The sequence below is a fragment of the Taurulus bubalis genome, assembly GCF_910589615.1.
Source record: "Taurulus bubalis genome assembly, chromosome: 11".
Taxonomy (NCBI): domain Eukaryota; kingdom Metazoa; phylum Chordata; class Actinopteri; order Perciformes; family Cottidae; genus Taurulus; species Taurulus bubalis.
The window spans coordinates 1,644,159-1,664,158 of record NC_136599.1 but is presented as its reverse complement, the minus strand read 5'-3'; the positions used below and the strand labels follow the sequence as shown (position 1 = coordinate 1,664,158).

Here is a 20,000-nt window from a genome sequence, read left to right as displayed (position 1 = left end):
TGTGTGTGTGTGTATGTGTCTCTGTGTGTGTGTGTATGTGTCTCTGTATGTGTCTCTGTGTGTGTGTGTGTGTGTGTATGTGTCTCTGTGTGTGTGTATGTGTCTCTGTATGTGTCTCTGTGTGTGTGTATGTGTCTCTGTATGTGTCTCTGTGTGTGTGTGTATGTGTCTCTGTATGTGTCTCTGTGTGTGTGTATGTGTCTCTGTATGTGTCTCTGTGTGTGTGTGTATGTGTCTCTGTATGTGTCTCTGTGTGTGTGTGTGTGTGTGTGTATGTGTCTCTGTGTGTGTGTATGTGTCTCTGTATGTGTCTCTGTGTGTGTGTGTATGTGTCTCTGCATGTGTCTGTGTGTGTGTCTCTGTATGTGTCTCTGTGTGTGTCTCTGCATGTGTCTGTGTGTGTGTCTCTGTATGTGTCTCTGTGTGTGTCTCTGCATGTGTCTCTGTATGTGTCTCTGTGTGTGTGTGTATGTGTCTCTGTATGTGTCTCTGTGTGTGTGTGTGTATGTGTCTCTGTGTGTGTGTATGTGTCTCTGTATGTGTCTCTGTGTGTGTGTGTATGTGTCTCTGTATGTGTCTCTGTGTGTGTGTATGTGTCTCTGTATGTGTCTCTGTGTGTGTGTATGTGTCTCTGTATGTGTCTCTGTGTGTGTGTGTGTATGTGTCTGTGTGTGTGTGTATGTGTCTCTGTATGTGTCTCTGTGTGTGTGTGTATGTGTCTCTGCATGTGTCTGTGTGTGTGTCTCTGTATGTGTCTCTGTGTGTGTCTCTGCATGTGTCTCTGTATGTGTCTCTGTATGTGTCTGTGTGTGTGTCTCTGTGTGTGTCTCTGTGTGTGTCTGTATGTGTCTCTGCATGTGTCTCTGCATGTGTCTGTGTGTGTGTCTCTGTATGTATGTGTGTATGTGTCTCTGTGTGTGTCTGTGTGTGTGTGTGTGTATGTGTCTCTGTGTGTGTGTATGTGTCTCTGTGTGTGTGTATGTGTCTCTGTCTGTGTCTCTGTGTGTGTGTGTATGTGTCTCTGTATGTGTCTGTGTGTGTGTGTGTGTATGTGTCTCTGTATGTGTCTCTGTGTGTGTGTGTGTATGTGTCTCTGTGTGTGTGTATGTGTCTCTGTATGTGTCTCTGTGTGTGTGTGTATGTGTCTCTGCATGTGTCTGTGTGTGTGTCTCTGTATGTGTCTCTGTATGTGTCTCTGTGTGTGTCTCTGTATGTGTCTCTGTATGTGTCTCTGTGTGTGTCTCTGTATGTGTCTCTGTATGTGTCTCTGCATGTGTCTGTGTGTGTGTCTCTGTATGTGTCTCTGTATGTGTCTCTGTGTGTGTCTCTGCATGTGTCTCTGTATGTGTCTCTGTATGTGTCTCTGTGTGTGTCTCTGTATGTGTCTCTGTATGTGTCTCTGTGTGTGTCTCTGCATGTGTCTCTGTATGTGTCTCTGTATGTGTCTCTGTGTGTGTCTCTGTATGTGTCTCTGTGTGTGTCTCTGTATGTGTCTCTGTGTGTGTCTCTGTGTGTGTCTCTGCATGTGTCTCTGTGTGTGTCTCTGTATGTGTCTCTGTGTGTGTCTCTGCATGTGTCTCTGTATGTGTCTGTGTGTGTGTCTCTGTGTGTGTCTCTGTGTGTGTCTGTATGTGTCTCTGCATGTGTCTCTGCATGTGTCTGTGTGTGTGTCTCTGTATGTGTCTCTGTGTGTGTCTGTATGTGTCTCTGCATGTGTCTGTGTGTGTGTCTCTGTATGTGTCTCTGTATGTGTCTGTGTGTGTGTCTCTGTATGTGTCTGTGTGTGTGTCTCTGTATGTGTCTCTGTATGTGTCTGTGTGTGTGTCTCTGTATGTGTCTCTGTATGTGTCTGTGTGTGTGTCTCTGTATGTGTCTCTGTATGTGTCTGTGTGTGTCTCTGTATGTGTCTCTGTATGTGTCTCTGTATGTGTCTCTGTGTGTGTCTCTGTATGTGTCTCTGTGTGTGTCTCTGCATGTGTCTCTGTATGTGTCTGTGTGTGTGTCTCTGTGTGTGTCTCTGTGTGTGTCTGTATGTGTCTCTGCATGTGTCTCTGCATGTGTCTGTGTGTGTGTCTCTGTATGTGTCTCTGTGTGTCTCTGTATGTGTCTCTGTATGTGTCTGTGTGTGTGTCTCTGTATGTGTCTCTGTATGTGTCTGTGTGTGTGTCTCTGTCTGTGTCTCTGTATGTGTCTGTGTGTGTGTCTCTGTATGTGTCTCTGTATGTGTCTGTGTGTGTGTCTCTGTATGTGTCTCTGTATGTGTCTGTGTGTGTCTCTGTATGTGTCTCTGTATGTGTGTACCCTTTGAAGTACAGAGTCACTTCCTGTTCACTGGTTGCAAAAAAAAGATGTTGACAGCTAAAATGAAGCATCAAGCTAACGCCATGCTAGCTGCGGCCCCGCGGTGCATGCTGGGCAGTGTAGCGGTGCATGCTGGGTAGTGCAGTGCCTCACCGAGGTGTTCTGGCACTGGATGCAGGACGAGTTGAAGCGGACGGCCGGGATGCGCTGCACCTTCCCCTGGATGCTGAACACACACTCGTAGTTCTTCTGGCCCGACTGCGGCTGCGGCAGGTTGCGGGCCCGCAGCGTGATGGGCCGCACCAGACCCGCCGGGACCAGGATGTCAGAGGTGGGCAGGATCTGAGGGCAGCCCTGCAGGGGGAGGGGTAACGATGACATCACTATGACATCACTATGACATCACCGCACACACAGAGTTCATCCTCAATCGTGTTTTAGCTCAGTATGTTAGAGGAGCTTATGGAGGACTAAAGATGCTTATTATCAATACATACATTAAAAAAATAAAAATATGGAGGACTACATAATAAATATATATTCATAATACATAAATAACATTCATTGATAATAATGAAACATATTAGTTATTTGTTGAATAAATACGTGTGTATATATATATATATATATATATATATATATATATTTTTTTTTTTTTTTGAAATTCATTTGATTTGCAGCTTTTATTTCTACATTTCATTCTTTATTTTATGTTCAGTTATTTATCATAACGTCAGCTGTGGTCCTCTATAAAAAAACTAAAAGAGATCTGGAGAATATATATATAATAAGTAAATAAAGTGACACTGCGTGAGACGATGGCATAGAGGATGATGTCATCGGCATAGAAGTGAGACACTGACTTTTTTATGTTATTAGAATCCATTATTGATTAGAGAAGCTTTAACTGCAGCCACATCCGAAATTATTAATAACCCTTTCATTCTGTTTCTGCCGTCGTATTAACTGACCCGTCAATCAATTTGGGAACCTGTGGTTTGAGTGTTGGAGAGTTTATTAAATTATTAATGAGGGTTTGAAAAAAAATTATGAATAAGAGAATAACATATACAGTTTAATAGAACAGATATTGATGATTGGGAATAATACTATTAATGTGGATTGTTTAGAATATAATATAGATATGTATTGAAAACAGCCCGAGTGTATTTGGTCTCACTGACACACACACACACACACACACACACACACACACAACCGACAGAAGTGTGTGTGTGTGTGTGTGTGTGTGTGTGTGTGTGTGTGTGTGTGTGTGTGTGTGTGTTCAGTAATGGACAGCTGGTGACAGACCCAAGCTTTGGAACTTCCTGAGGCTACTGAAACACACACACACACACACACACACACACACACACACACACACACACACACACACACACACACTCTCTCAGTGGGCTGAAACCTTTATTAATGAGCGTCGCCACGGTCATTAATTGCCTTGTGACTGACAGGAAGACCATTAGCTCCACAGGAAGTGGACGAGAGCTCAGTGGACGCCAGCGGCGACATGTGGAGACCGTGACACGGTGTGTGTGTGTGTGTGTGAGACAGTGTATGTGTGACAGTGTGTGTGACGGTGTGTGTGTTTGTGTGTGTGAGTGACGGTGTGTGTGTGTGTGTGACGGTGTGTGCGACGGTGTGTGCGAGTGACGGTGTGTGTGTGTGACGGTGTGTGTGATTGATGGTGTGTGTGTGTGACAGTGTGTGTGTGTGTGTGTGTGTGACGGTGTGTGTGAGTGACGGTGTGTGTGTTTTGGATAAAGACCAACTGTGGCTTTGAGTCTCTTTAGCAAACAGATCAGCTGTTACAGAGAAACTCAGTGACAATACACAAGAAGAAGAAGTAGAAGAAGAAGTAGTAGAAGAAGTAGTACTAGTAGAAGAAGTAGTACTAGTAGAAGAAGTAGTAGAATAAGTAGTACTAGTAGAAGAAGTAGTACTAGTAGAAGAAGAAGTAGTAGAAGAAGTAGTACTAGTAGAAGAAGAAGTAGTAGAAGAAGTAGTACTAGTAGAAGAAGTAGTACTAGTAGAAGAAGAAGTAGTAGAAGAAGTAGTACTAGTAAAAGAAGAAGTAGTAGAAGAAGTAGTACTAGTAGAAGAAGTAATACTAGTAGAAGAAGAAGTAGTAGAATAAGTAGTACTAGTAGAAGAAGAAGTAGTAGAAGAAGTAGTACTAGTAGAAGAAGTAGTACTAGTAGAAGAAGAAGTAGTAGAATAAGTAGTACTAGTAGAAGAAGTAGTACTAGTAGAAGAAGTAGTACTAGTAGAAGAAGAAGTAGTAGAATAAGTAGTACTAGTAGAAGAAGTAGTACTAGTAGAAGAAGAAGTAGTAGAACAAGTAGTACTAGTAGAAGAAGTAGTACTAGTAGAAGAAGAAGTAGTAGAAGAAGTAGTACTAGTAGAAGAAGTAGTACTAGTAGAAGAAGAAGTAGTAGAAGAAGTAGTACTAGTAGAAGAAGAAGTAGTAGAAGAAGTAGTACTAGTAGAAGAAGTAGTACTAGTAGAAAAAGAAGTAGTAGAAGAAGTAGTACTAGTAGAATAAGTAATACTAGTAGAGGAAGAAGTAGTAGAATAAGTAGTACTAGTAGAAGAAGAAGTAGTAGAAGAAGTAGTACTAGTAGAAGAAGTAGTACTAGTAGAAGAAGAAGTAGTAGAAGAAGTAGTACTAGTAGAAGAAGTAGTACTAGTAGAAGAAGTAGTAGAATAAGTAGTACTAGTAGAAGAAGTAGTACTAGTAGAAGAAGAAGTAGTAGAAGAAGTAGTACTAGTAGAAGAAGAAGTAGTAGAAGAAGTAGTACTAGTAGAAGAAGTAGTACTAGTAGAAGAAGAAGTAGTAGAAGAAGTAGTACTAGTAGAAGAAGTAATACTAGTAGAAGAAGAAGTAGTAGAATAAGTAGTACTAGTAGAAGAAGAAGTAGTAGAAGAAGTAGTACTAGTAGAAGAAGTAGTACTAGTAGAAGAAGAAGTAGTAGAATAAGTAGTACTAGTAGAAGAAGTAGTACTAGTAGAAGAAGAAGTAGTAGAATAAGTAGTACTAGTAGAAGAAGTAGTACTAGTAGAAGAAGAAGTAGTAGAACAAGTAGTACTAGTAGAAGAAGTAGTACTAGTAGAAGAAGAAGTAGTAGAAGAAGTAGTACTAGTAGAAGAAGTAGTACTAGTAGAAGAAGAAGTAGTAGAAGAAGTAGTACTAGTAGAAGAAGAAGTAGTAGAAGAAGTAGTACTAGTAGAAGAAGTAGTACTAGTAGAAGAAGAAGTAGTAGAAGAAGTAGTACTAGTAGAAGAAGAAGTAGTAGAAGAAGTAGTACTAGTAGAATAAGTAATACTAGTAGAAGAAGAAGTAGTAGAATAAGTAGTACTAGTAGAAGAAGAAGTAGTAGAAGAAGTAGTACTAGTAGAAGAAGTAGTACTAGTAGAAGAAGAAGTAGTAGAAGAAGTAGTACTAGTAGAAGAAGTAGTACTAGTAGAAGAAGTAGTACTAGTAGAAGAAGAAGTAGTAGAAGAAGTAGTACTAGTAGAAGAAGAAGTAGTAGAAGAAGTAGTACTAGTAGAAGAAGAAGTACTAGTAGAAGAAGTAGTACTAGTAGAAGAAGTAGTACTAGTAGAAGAAGAAGTAGTAGAAGAAGTAGTACTAGTAGAAGAAGTAATACTAGTAGAAGAAGAAGTAGTAGAATAAGTAGTACTAGTAGAAGAAGAAGTAGTAGAAGAAGTAGTACTAGTAGAAGAAGTAGTACTAGTAGAAGAAGTAGTAGAATAAGTAGTACTAGTAGAAGAAGTAGTACTAGTAGAAGAAGTAGTAGTAGAATAAGTAGTACTAGTAGAAGAAGTAGCACTAGTAGAAGAAGAAGTAGTAGTAGAAGAAGAAGTAGTAGAAGAAGTAGTACTAGTAGAAGAAGAAGTAGTAGAAGAAGTAGTACTAGTAGAAGAAGTAGTACTAGTAGAAGAAGAAGTAGTAGAAGAAGTAGTACTAGTAGAAGAAGAAGTAGTAGAAGAAGTAGTACTAGTAGAAGAAGTAATACTAGTAGAAGAAGAAGTAGTAGAATAAGTAGTACTAGTAGAAGAAGAAGTAGTAGAAGAAGAAGTACTAGTAGAAGAAGTAGTACTAGTAGAAGAAGAAGTAGTAGAAGAAGTAGTACTAGTAGAAGAAGAAGTAGTAGAAGAAGTAGTACTAGTAGAAGAAGTAATACTAGTAGAAGAAGAAGTAGTAGAATAAGTAGTACTAGTAGAAGAAGAAGTAGTAGAAGAAGAAGTACTAGTAGAAGAAGTAGTACTAGTAGAAGAAGAAGTAGTAGAAGAAGTAGTACTAGTAGAAGAAGAAGTAGTAGAAGAAGTAGTACTAGTAGAAGAAGTAGTACTAGTAGAAGAAGAAGTAGTAGAAGAAGTAGTACTAGTAGAAGAAGAAGTAGTAGAAGAAGTAGTACTAGTAGAAGAAGTAATACTAGTAGAAGAAGAAGTAGTAGAATAAGTAGTACTAGTAGAAGAAGAAGTAGTAGAAGAAGTAGTACTAGTAGAAGAAGTAGTACTAGTAGAAGAAGAAGTAGTAGAAGAAGTAGTACTAGTAGAAGAAGTAGTACTAGTAGAAGAAGAAGTAGTAGAATAAGTAGTACTAGTAGAAGAAGTAGTACTAGTAGAAGAAGAAGTAGTAGAAGAAGTAGTACTAGTAGAAGAAGAAGTAGTAGAAGAAGTAGTACTAGTAGAAGAAGTAATACTAGTAGAAGAAGAAGTAGTAGAATAAGTAGTACTAGTAGAAGAAGAAGTAGTAGAAGAAGAAGTACTAGTAGAAGAAGAAGTAGTAGAAGAAGAAGTACTAGTAGAAGAAGAAGTAGTAGAAGAAGTAGAAGAAGTAGTACTAGTAGAAGAAGAAGTAGTAGAAGAAGAAGAAGTAGTAGAAGAAGTAGAAGAAGAAGTAGTAGAAGAAGTAGAAGAAGTAGTACTAGTAGAAGAAGAAGTAGTAGAAGAAGTAGAAGAAGTAGTACTAGTAGAAAAAGTAGTACTAGTAGAAGAAGAAGTAGTAGAAGAAGTAGTACTAGTAGAAGAAGTAGTACTAGTAGAAGAAGAAGTAGTAGAAGAAGTAGTACTAGTAGAAGAAGTAGTACTAATAGAAGAAGAAGTAGTAGAAGAAGTAGTACTAGTAGAAGAAGTAGTACTAGTAGAAGAAGAAGTAGTAGAATAAGTAGTACTAGTAGAAGAAGTAGTACTAGTAGAAGAAGTAGTACTAGTAGAAGCAGAAGTAGTAGAAGAAGTAGTACTAGTAGAAGAAGAAGTAGTAGAAGAAGTAGTACTAGTAGAAGAAGTAGTACTAGTAGAAGAAGAAGTAGTAGAAGAAGTAGAAGAAGTAGTACTAGTAGAAGAAGAAGAAGTAGAAGAAGTAGTACTAGTAGAAGAAGTAGTACTAGTAGAAGAAGAAGAAGTAGAAGAAGTAGTACTAGTAGAAGAAGTAGTACTAGTAGAAGAAGAAGTAGTAGAAGAAGTAGTACTAGTAGAAGAAGAAGAAGAAGACGTAGAAGAAGAAGTAGTACTAGTAGAAGAAGAAGTAGTAGAAGTAGTAGAAGAAGTAGTACTAGTAGAAGAAGTAGTACTAGTAGAAGAAGAAGTAGTAGAAGAAGTAGAAGAAGTAGCACTAGTACAAGTGGATGGTGAAGAATGAATAAGTTATTATTATCATTATACATTTTGATTGATAGGCCATAAATACACACTAACGCCAGTATTATGATGTATTTGTATGACAGCTGCAGTTCACGTACCCTAAGCCCCGCCCCTCTAACTCAGACAATCACATTGTAACATCTCTGGTTCAGAGACTTTTATTCTGAAAAACCCTCCCTCTTTCTGTTTGTCTCTGTCTCTGTCTCTCTCTCTCTCTCTCTAATTGCCTGGTAATCAACATTAATTGCTGTGATTGGGTGCTTTCATGTCAATTAAGTGGCTATTCATCTTGCATTAACCAATTAGCCAATCAGAGGTTGTTACTGTCACCCTGCAACGACACCGAGCACCAATCACGTCAGCAGACGCCCAAACGAGCCGACGCTGCTCGCTAACGAGGTACGAACAGCTGATAGTTCTGTTAAGAACCATGTGATCACCTCAATGACTTAATGAGGGTTTTACTGTTTACAACACCACACCACTGAGTAAAGATAAGGGGGTATGGAAGATAAGGTGGTGTGGAAGATAAGGTATGGAAGATAAGGTATGGAAGATACTGTGGTATGTAAGATAAGGTGGTGTGGAAGATAAGGTGGTATGTAAGATAAGGTGGTTTGGAAGATACTGTGGTATGTAAGATAAGGTGGTGTGGAAGATAAATGGTATGTAAGATAAGGTGGTGTGGAAGATACTGTGGTATGTAAGATAAGGTGGTGTGGAAGATAAGGTGGTATGTAAGATAAGGTGGTGTGTAAGATAAGGTGGTATGGAAGATAAGGTGGTGTGTAAGGTAAGGTGGTATGGAAGATAAGGTGGTGTTGAAGATAAGGTGGTATGGAAGATAAGGTGGTGTTGAAGATAAGGTTGTATGGAAGATAAGGTGGTGTTAAAGATAAGGTGGTATGGAAGATAAGGTGGTGTGGAAGATAAGGTGGCGTTGAAGATAAGGTGGTGTTGAAGATAAGGTGGTATGGAAGATAAGGTGGTATGGAAGATAAGGTGGTGTGGAAGATAAGGTGGTGTTGAAGATAAGGTGGTATGGAAAATAAGGTGATGTGGAAGATAAGGTGGTGTTGAAGATAAGGTGGTGTTGAAGATAAGGTGGTATGGAAGATAAGGTGGTGTTGAAGATAAGGTGTATGGAAGATAAGGTGGTGTGGAAGATAAGGTTGTATGGAAGATAAGGTGGTGTGGAAGATAAGGTTGTATGGAAGATAAGGTCTCTGTGTGTGTGTGTGTGTGTGTGTGTGTGTGTGTGTGTGTGTGTGTGTGTGTGTGTGTGTGTCTGTGTGTCTCTGTGTGCGTGTGTGTGTGTGTCTCTGTGTGCGTGTGTGTGTGTGTGTGTGTGTCTCTGTGTGTGTGTGTGTGTGTGTGTGTGTGTGTGTCTGTGTGTGTGTGTGTGTGTGTGTCTCTGTGTGTGTGTGTGTGTGTACCTCCATGCTGCTGACTCGTCCCTCCTGGAAGGAACAGTCCTGCAGGTTGTTGGTGCAGATGTGACGATATTTACACCAATGACACGGAAACACACTGCTGACACAGGAAGTACACCTGAGAGAGAGAGAGGGAGGGGGGGAGAGAAGGAGGGGGGGAGGGAGAGGGGGGGGGGAGAGAGAAGGGGGGGGGGGAGAGGGAGAGGGAGGGGGGGGGGGGAGAGAGAGAGGGGAGAGGTAGAGAGGGGAGAGAGAGGGAGGGAGCGAGAGAGAGGGAGGGGGGGAGGGAGAGAGAGGAGAAAGGGAGAGAGAGAGAGGGGAGAGAGAGGGAGGGGGGAGGGAGAGAGAGAGGGGAGAGGGAGAGAGAGAAAGGGGAGAGAGAGGGAGGGAGCGAGAGAGTTATTACTTTTCTTCAACACTGTTTTTCTTCCACATTTATATTAAAGTCTCGTAATACCGTTTGACTTCCTGTTCCATTGGTTCCTACTGGAGCTGTGTGTGTGTGTGTGTGTGTGTTTGTGTGTGTGTGTGTCTGTGTGTGTGTGTCCAATGTTCAGAGCTGCTGTTACCATGGCAACCAGCGAGCCTGCCACACAGATTATGTTCCCCCGTAAAACTGCTGCCCCAAGGGGAGAGGAAACAAGGAAAGGAAACAAGGAGAGAGCAGAGGAAACAAGGAGAGGAGACCAGGAGAGAGGAGAGGAAACAAGGAGAGGAAACAAGGAGAGGAGACCAGGAGAGAGGAGAGGAAGTAAGACAAGGGGAGAGGTGACAAGGAGAGGAGCGGAAAGGAGGAGCGTAGGAGGCGAGCAGGAGGAGACAGTGTAGGAGACAGCGTAGGAGGCGAGAGGAGGACACAGTGTAGGAGACAGCGTAGGAGGCAGCGTAAGAGACAGCGTAGGAGGCAGAGTAGGAGGCGAGAGGAGGAGACAGCGTAGGAGGCAGCCTAGGAGGCAGCGTAGGAGACAGCCTAGGAGACAGCCTAGGAGGCAGCCTAGGAGACGGCCTAGGAGACAGAGCAGACTTACGAGGCGAGCACAGAGCAGTTGTAGAACAGGAAGTCCGTGCTGATGAACTGAAGTCCCGTCTCAATGGAGCGAAGACTGAGCTGCACGACACGCTTCTCTCCTGAAACACATGAGACATGACACGGGGTGTGAGTGTGTGTGTGTGTGTGTGTGTGTCTCACCATAGGACTGAGTGTGTGTGTCTCACCATAGGACTGAGTGTGTGTGTCTCACCATAGGACTGAGTGTGTGTGTGTCTCACCATAGGACTGAGTGTGTGTGTCTCACCATAGGACTGAGTGTGTGTGTCTCACCATAGGACTGAGTGTGTGTGTGTCTCACCATAGGACTGAGTGTGTGTGTGTGTGTGTGTCTCACCATAGGACTGAGTGTGTGTGTCTCATCATAGGACTGAGTGTGTGTGTGTGTGTGTGTGTGTCTCACCATAGGACTAAGTGTGTGTGTGTCTCACCATAGGACTGAGTGTGTGTGTGTGTGTGTGTCTCACCATAGGACTGAGTGTGTGTGTGTGTCTCACAATAGGACTAAGTGTGTGTGTGTGTGTCTCACCATAGGACTGAGTGTGTGTGTCTCACCATAGGACTGAGTGTGTGTGTCTCACCATAGGACTAAGTGTGTGTGTCTCACCATAGGACTGAGTGTGTGTGTGTGTGTCTCACCATAGGACTGAGTGTGTGTGTGTGTGTCTCACCATAGGACTGAGTGGGTGTGTGTGTGTGTGTGTGTCTCACCATAGGACTGAGTGTGTGTGTGTGTGTGTGTGTGTCTCACCATAGGACTAAGTGTGTGTGTGTCTCACCATAGGACTGAGTGTGTGTGTGTGTGTGTGTGTCTCACCATAGGACTGAGTGTGTGTGTCTCACCATAGGACTGAGTGGGTGTGTGTGTGTGTGTGTGTCTCACCATAGGACTGAGTGTGTGTGTGTGTGTGTGTGTGTCTCACCATAGGACTAAGTGTGTGTGTGTCTCACCATAGGACTGAGTGTGTGTGTGTGTGTGTGTGTCTCACCATAGGACTGAGTGTGTGTGTCTCACCATAGGACTGAGTGTGTGTGTGTGTGTCTCACCATAGGACTAAGTGTGTGTGTCTCACCATAGGACTGAGTGTGTGTGTGTGTGTGTGTCTCACCATAGGACTGAGTGTGTGTGTGTGTGTCTCACCATAGGACTAAGTGTGTGTGTGTGTGTGTCTCACCATAGGACTGAGTGTGTGTGTCTCACCATAGGACTGAGTGTGTGTGTGTGTGTCTCACCATAGGACTAAGTGTGTGTGTCTCACCATAGGACTGAGTGTGTGTGTGTGTGTGTGTCTCACCATAGGACTGAGTGTGTGTGTGTGTGTCTCACCATAGGACTAAGTGTGTGTGTGTGTGTGTCTCACCATAGGACTGAGTGGGTGTGTGTGTGTGTGTGTGTCTCACCATAGGACTGAGTGGGTGTGTGTGTGTGTGTGTGTCTCACCATAGGACTGAGTGTGTGTGGGCAGCTCCCTCAGTGAAGGAGACATACAGGTCACGTGACCTTTGGCCTGCACGTCTCCGGTGGTTTCACTCAGGTCCTCAAACACACAGGCCACGCCCCCCGACAGCGCCGGCACGTTCTGCACCCGGATGGTCAACTAGAGAGAGAGAGAGAGAGAGAGAGTCACACCTGAGCCAGGTGTGTGTGCATCATCATCTTCATCTTCATCACCATCAGGTGTGTACCTGTGTAGCCGGGGAGGTGACTGACATGTTGCTCGGGGTAACGGAGATGTCGACGCATTGGTCCAGCCGGGTGTTGAAGTGCTGAGGCTCCTCCCACTTCTCACAGGCCTCCTGTCTGGAACACCTGCAGGGGGCAAAGGTCAAGCAAAGGGTTGTTTCTGTACTTCTAAACATAAATATATACATATGTGTATATAGACACAGACACAGACACACACACACACACACACACACACACAGCATATGCAGCTCCACAGTAATGATGTGTTTACTTCTAATGAACAACAGATGGACTGAAAGAGAACGAGAGGAGGAGGAGGAGGAGGAAGAGGAGGAAGAGGAAGCAGAGCGGCAGGAAATAAAGAGTCTCACATGTTCATCTGCATATTAAATAGAAACTATAAATATCTTCCTTTTACATGATATGATTGCTTGTATTGTATTATTTTATCCATAACTGTTTTCATGTTAAGATCTTATGAGTCTTAAAGGGAAACAACATTATATTTATTTAGATTCATTTTTATTATTCAATTATTTAGTTAAGTCATTGCATTTTTTATATTTTCAAATTTTTCAAATGTTTTATAATTAAATGTTGTGATAATTTACATATATATTTTGTCAATCTATATATTTTATATATTTTTTAATAAATTACTTTTTCACATTTTAAATAAATAACAGATATTGTATTAATTCATTTCATATTATTATCATTTGTTATTTTGTATTTGTTTTAAATCCTGTCAGATTTCCTACATCTACTGAACTTTCCTCCATCTCCCAGAATGCCTTTCAGGACCAGATTTGAAATCAGCTACAGTAGAAACACGTCTGCAGTGAGAAGGTTCCAGTCTGAGATGAGGCACAGTCATGTTTTTATAATCAATATGTGTGATTAGATTAGATATTATATATATATTAACAGATCATACAGACATCTGACACACTGGTAGTCCAGGGCTTTTACTTTGAAGGGGAGGCTAATTGGTGTTAATCCATAGAGGAACTTCCTCCACCTGCCTGGAAACTCAACATCAAACACTTCTGATGACTGTGTGTGTGTGTGTTTTCCCATAAGGCATCATTAACGTTTCCATAAATGGCACACATACACACACACACACACACACACACACACACACACACACACACACACTTTCTTTGTACCTTCTCTCCATCTTTTCTTCCACAGTGAACAACTATTTCCATTTTGTGTTCAGACAGAAATGTGTTTCTGGTTTTAGTCTGAATTACATTTTTAACGTTTTAACTCCCGAACATTTTGATAGGATATACGATACACAATGTATGATACACGATGTACGATACACGATATACGATGTATGATACACAATATACGATACACGATATACGATGTATGATACACAATATACGATACACGATATACGATGTATGATACACAATATACGATACACGATATACGATGTATGATACACAATATACGATACACGATATACGATGTATGATACACAATATACGATACACGATATACGATGTATGATACACAATATACGATACACGATATACGATGCATGATACACAATATACGATACACGATATACGATGTATGATACACAATATACGATACACGATATACGATGTATGATACACAATATACGATACACGATATACGATGTATGATACACAATATACGATACACGATATACGATGTATGATACACGATATACGATACACGATATACGATGTATGATACACAATATATGATACACGATATACGATGTATGATACACGATATACGATGTATGATACACGATATACAATGTATGATACACGATATATACGATACACGATGTATGATACACGATATACGATGTATGATACACAATATACGATACACGATATACGATATATGATACACAATATACGATACACGATATACGATGTATGATACACAATATACAATACACGATATACGATGTATGATACACAATATATGATACACGATGTATGATACACGATATACGATGTATGATACACACTATACGATACACGATATACGATGTATGATACACAATATACGATATACGATGTATGATACACGATATATACGATACACGATGTATGATACACGGTATACGATGTATGATACACACTATACGATACACGATATACGATGTATGATACACGATATACGATGTATGATACACGATATATACGATACACGATGTATGATACACGGTATACGATGTATGATACACACTATACGATACACGATATACGATGTATGATATACAATATACGATATACGATGTATGATACACGATATATACGATACACGATGTATGATACACGATATACGATGTATGATACACGATATATACGATACACGATGTATGATACACGATATACGATGAATGATACACGATATATACGATATACGATGAATGATACACGATATATACGATATACGATGAATGATACACGATATACACGATATACGATGAATGATACACGATATATACGATATACGATGTATGATACACACTATACGATACACGATATACGATGTATGATACACGATATACGATGTATGATACACGATATATACGATACACGATGTATGATACACGGTATACGATGTATGATACACACTATACGATACACGATATACGATGTATGATATACAATATACGATATACGATGTATGATACACGATATATACGATACACGATGTATGATACACGATATACGATGTATGATACACGATATATACGATACACGATGTATGATACACGATATACGATGAATGATACACAATATACGATACACAATATACGATGAATGATACACAATATACGATGAATGATACACAATATACGATACACAATATACGATACACGATGTATGATACACGATACACGATGTATGATACACGATATACGATGAATGATACACAATATACGATACACAATATACGATACACGATGTATGATACACGATATACGATGTATGATACACGATATACGATACACAATATACGATACACAATGTATGATACACAATATACGATACACGATATACGATGTATGATACACGATATACGATACACGATGTATGATACACGATATACGATAGGATATACGATGTACAATCGGATATACGATACACGATGTACGATGTACAATGTACGATACACGATGTACGATAAACGATGTACGATAAACAATGTACGATAGGATACACGATATACAATAGGATATGTGATACACGATGTACGATACATGATATACAATATACGATACACGATGTATGATACATGATTTACGATACACAACACAACATATATATATACATATATATATATGTTGTGTTGTGTATCGTATATATACACGATAAGATACATAATACACGAGAGGAGCAGGACTTTTATTTTGAAAATCAAGCAGCTCAGAGCGGTTCTTACTTGTTGAAGAGGACGCACCATCCACAGTGAGGGTCTCCGGAGCCCAGACAGCCGGAGCAGCTGCTGTACTGCTCACAGCTCTCCACTGGGAGTCTGCTCACCTGAGGACACACGTTGAATAACACGTTGAATAACACGTTGAATAACATGTTCAATAACTCGTTCAACAACACGTTGAATAACTCGTCCAATAACACGTTGAATAACACGTTCAATAACATGTTCAATAACTCGTTCAACAACACCTTGAATAACTCGTTCAATAACTCATTCAATAACACGTTCAATAACACGTTAAAGACCTCATTCAAGAACATGTTCAATAACACGTTCAATAACACGTTAAAGAACTCATTCAAAAACACGTTCAATAACACGTTAAAGAACTCCTTTAATAACACGTTAAAGAACACATTCAATAACACGTTAAAGAACACATTCAATAACACGTTAAAGAACTCGTTAAAGAACACGTTAAAGAACACGTTCAATTACACGTTAAAGAACTCGTTAAAGAACACGTTCAATAACACGTTAAAGAACACATTCAACAACACGTTCAATAACACGTTAAAGAACACATTCAACAACACGTTCAATAACACGTTAAAGAACACATTCAACAACACGTTCAATAACACGTTAAAGAACACATTCAACAACACGTTCAATAACACGTTAAAGAACACATTCAACAACACGTTCAATAACACGTTAAAGAACACATTCAACAACACGTTCAATAACACGTTAAAGAACACATTCAACAACACGTTCAATAACACGTTAAAGAACACATTCAACAACACGTTCAATAACACGTAAAAGAACTCGTTAAAGAACACGTTAAAGAACTCGTTCAATAACACGTTAAAGAACTCGTTCAATAACATGTTCAACAACTCGTTAAAGAACACGTAAAAGAACTTGTTCAATAACACGTTAAAGAACTCGTTAAAGAACACGTTAAAGAACTCTTTCAACAACGCGTTAAAGAACGTGTCAACACAACAACAATCTGCCCAAAAACACACGTCCAGGTGTGAAGGAAAAACCCCCACAAAGAAACAAACATTGTATTTTTAGACTGTGATTCAACGAGCCAATCAGATTCAGGCTCATTGGAATAAATCACGCCCACCTATCTGCAGAGGTGCAGAGCAGACTGGGCTCTTAAAGAGACAGGCACTGTGTTTTAAACACGTTAAAGTATTAAACACAAAACACAGGAATGAACCTGGAAGTGAGGATCCTGAGTGACCTTTAATAGACAAAGGAGCTCCACAGCACAAAGGAGGACACACACACACACACACACACACACACACACACACACACACACACACACACACACACACACACTCAATACATCAGATATCATTTAATAGATCGCCTCTTCATCATCATTGAAGCAAATATGTTAATTGATTTGAAATTAATTATTTGTTTTTATGGCCATATTGCAAGTCCCATATTACTCATATGTGTGTGTGTGTGTGTGTGTGTGTGTGTGTGTGTGTGTGTGTGTGTGTGTGTGTGTGTGTGTGTGTGTGCATGTGTGTGTTATCTCAGTGTGGTTTGGTGGTTTTCCTCAGACAGTAACAGCTTGAGGCCTGTGTGGAACACATTAGTCTTGATTTTACAGACAGTCAGTCAGTATGTGAATCTGTCTGTGTGTGTGTGTGTGTGTGTGTGTGTGTGTGTGTGTGTGTGTGTGTGTGTGTGTGTGTGTGTGTAGTATCTTTTACCGAGAGGTCATTGCAGCAGGGAGACAGTAAACACAGTGAAGCACAGTGGACACTCTGTCCGTCTCCGTCTCATTCAGACTTTCACACATGAATACATTCATTGTCTCTCACACACACACACACACACACACACACACACACACACACACACACACACACACACACACACACACACACACGGGGAGTCCAGTCCTCTCTGACCTCATTATCGGGGGTTTTCCTTAAAGAGACAGTGACGCTGTTTCTTTCCGCCAGACTTCATTCACAAAACAGCTGATTCTGCGCTTTCCGTTCTCACTCAGCCGTTTATTCTCTGCAGCCGCTAAACGAAGCGTCGCTGCAGAGAATACATCGTCTCCCAGAGGAGAGCAGAACGCGTGAAGGAACACGGGGAACCTTCTGATGACGACGCGGCTTTAACAGTTTGTGATTCACCTGAGAAACATGAATTTATATATATTTCATGAAACTAAAAACTATTTATACAAATATATAAAAAACTAAACAAAACGAGCTCATCTTATTGTGGATCTCTCTTTTCCCATGCACATTACCCATGATGCATTTCACTAAGAAGCATGGAGGACAAACGCTTAGACCTAAAGACGTCGTTTCTCTTTTTAAATAAACATTGACAAAAAACAGTAAGTTACTAGAATCACACAGTAAAGGTACTAGAACCACACAGTAAAGGTACTAGTACCACAGTAAAGGTACTAGAATCACACAGTAAAGGTACTAGAACCACACAGTAAAGGTACTAGTACCACAGTAAAGGTACTAGAACCACACAGTAAAGGTACTAGTACCACAGTAAAGGTACGAGAACCACACAGTAAAGGTACTAGTACCACAGTAAAGGTACTAGAATCACACAGTAAAGGTACTAGTACCACAGTAAAGGTACGAGAACCACACAGTAAAGGTACTAGTACCACACAGTAAAGTTACTAGTACCACACAATAAAGGTACTAGAACCACACAGTAAAGGTACTAGAACCACACAGTAAAGGTACTAGTACCACACAGTAAAGGTACTAGTACCACACAGTAAAGGTACTAGTAAAAAATAACAGTTGTGATGTCTTCCAGTCTTTCGTCAGCACCGCAGTACTGAAACTGCTCTTGTTAAGGTTTTCAACGACATCACTTAAACACAGACAGTGAAAGAACTTCAGTCTTAGTATTACTGGATCTCAGTGCTGCATTCGACACGGTTGATCATGACACACTACTAGACAGACTGAAGTCTGGTAGGACTCTCTGGCGCAGCACTTAACTGGGTTTGAATCCTACTAGAAGGACAATACTTTGTGTTGGTAGTTAATTACACATCAGAGCTGACTAGGATGACATGTGGTGTTCCCCAAGGTTCAATACTGGGGCCTCTTCTGTTCACATCTACATGCTGCCACTGCTCACACTATGAACAACAACAACGTGTGTTATCATTACGCAGATGATACACACACCTACATCACTATATCACCAGGGGACTATGATCCATACAAAGGCTGGTAACATAACTATATCACCAGGGGAATATGATCCATACAAGGGCTGGTAACATCACTATATCACCAGGGGACTATGATCCATACAAGGGCTGGTAACATCACTATATCACCAGGGGACTATGATCCATACAAAGGCTGGTAACATCACTATATCACCAGGGGACTATGATCCATACAAGGGCTGGTAACATCACTATATCACCAGGGGACTATGATCCATACAAGGGCTGGTAACATAACTATATCACCAGGGGACTATGATCCATACGAGGGCTGGTAACATAACTATATCACCAGGGGACTATGATCCATACAAGGGCTGGTAACATCACTATATCACCAGGGGACTATGATCCATACAAGGGCTGGTAACATCACTATATCACCAGGGGACTATGATCCATACAAGGGCTGGTAACATAACTATATCACCAGGGGACTATGATCCATACGAGGGCTGGTAACATCACTATATCACCAGGGGACTATGATCCATACGAGGGCTGGTAACATAACTATATCACCAGGGGACTATGATCCATACGAGGGCTGGTAACATCACTATATCACCAGGGGACTATGATCCATACAAGGGCTGGTAACATCACTATATCACCAGGGGACTATGATCCATACAAGGGCTGGTAACATAACTATATCACCAGGGGACTATGATCCATACGAGGGCTGGTAACATCACTATATCACCAGGGGACTATGATCCATACAAGGGCTGGTAACATCACTATATCACCAGGGGACTATGATCCATACAAGGGCTGGTAACATAACTATATCACCAGGGGACTATGATCCATACGAGGGCTGGTAACATCACTATATCACTATATCACCAGGGGACTGTGTGTGTGTGTGTGTACCTGTCTGTCACTGAGCAGGTTGTGTGTGTGTGTGTGTGTGTGTGTGTGTGTGTGTGTGTGTGTGTGTGTGTGTGTGTGTGTACCTGTCTGTCACTCAGCAGGTAGATGTATTGATGGTCTGGACTGAACACCATGTCTCTGAGGATCGGCTTCCCCTCCGTCACCGTCACCGTCTCATACAGCAAAGCATTCTGGGCCGGCGGGGGTATCCCATCCACACGGATCTGAAACACAAAGAGGGAGCAACACGTTAGCTCGATGCTAACA

General features: G+C 40.8%; 1 protein-coding gene across 1 annotated transcript in view; it reads right to left on the bottom strand.

Moving 5' to 3' along the window:
• plxna3 (plexin A3) overlaps window positions 1–20,000 on the bottom strand; it is a gene marked incomplete at its 5' end in the record, with an annotated part of 65,819 nt that overhangs the window by 18,366 nt on the left and 27,453 nt on the right. Inside the window, 7 exons of the mRNA XM_079226619.1 lie at window positions 2,455–2,655; window positions 9,405–9,519; window positions 10,430–10,529; window positions 11,891–12,047; window positions 12,136–12,259; window positions 15,587–15,687; window positions 19,817–19,957. Of these exons, the coding sequence (XP_079082745.1) occupies window positions 2,455–2,655; window positions 9,405–9,519; window positions 10,430–10,529; window positions 11,891–12,047; window positions 12,136–12,259; window positions 15,587–15,687; window positions 19,817–19,957 (939 nt within the window). The remainder of the gene's footprint in view (window positions 1–2,454; window positions 2,656–9,404; window positions 9,520–10,429; window positions 10,530–11,890; window positions 12,048–12,135; window positions 12,260–15,586; window positions 15,688–19,816; window positions 19,958–20,000) is intronic.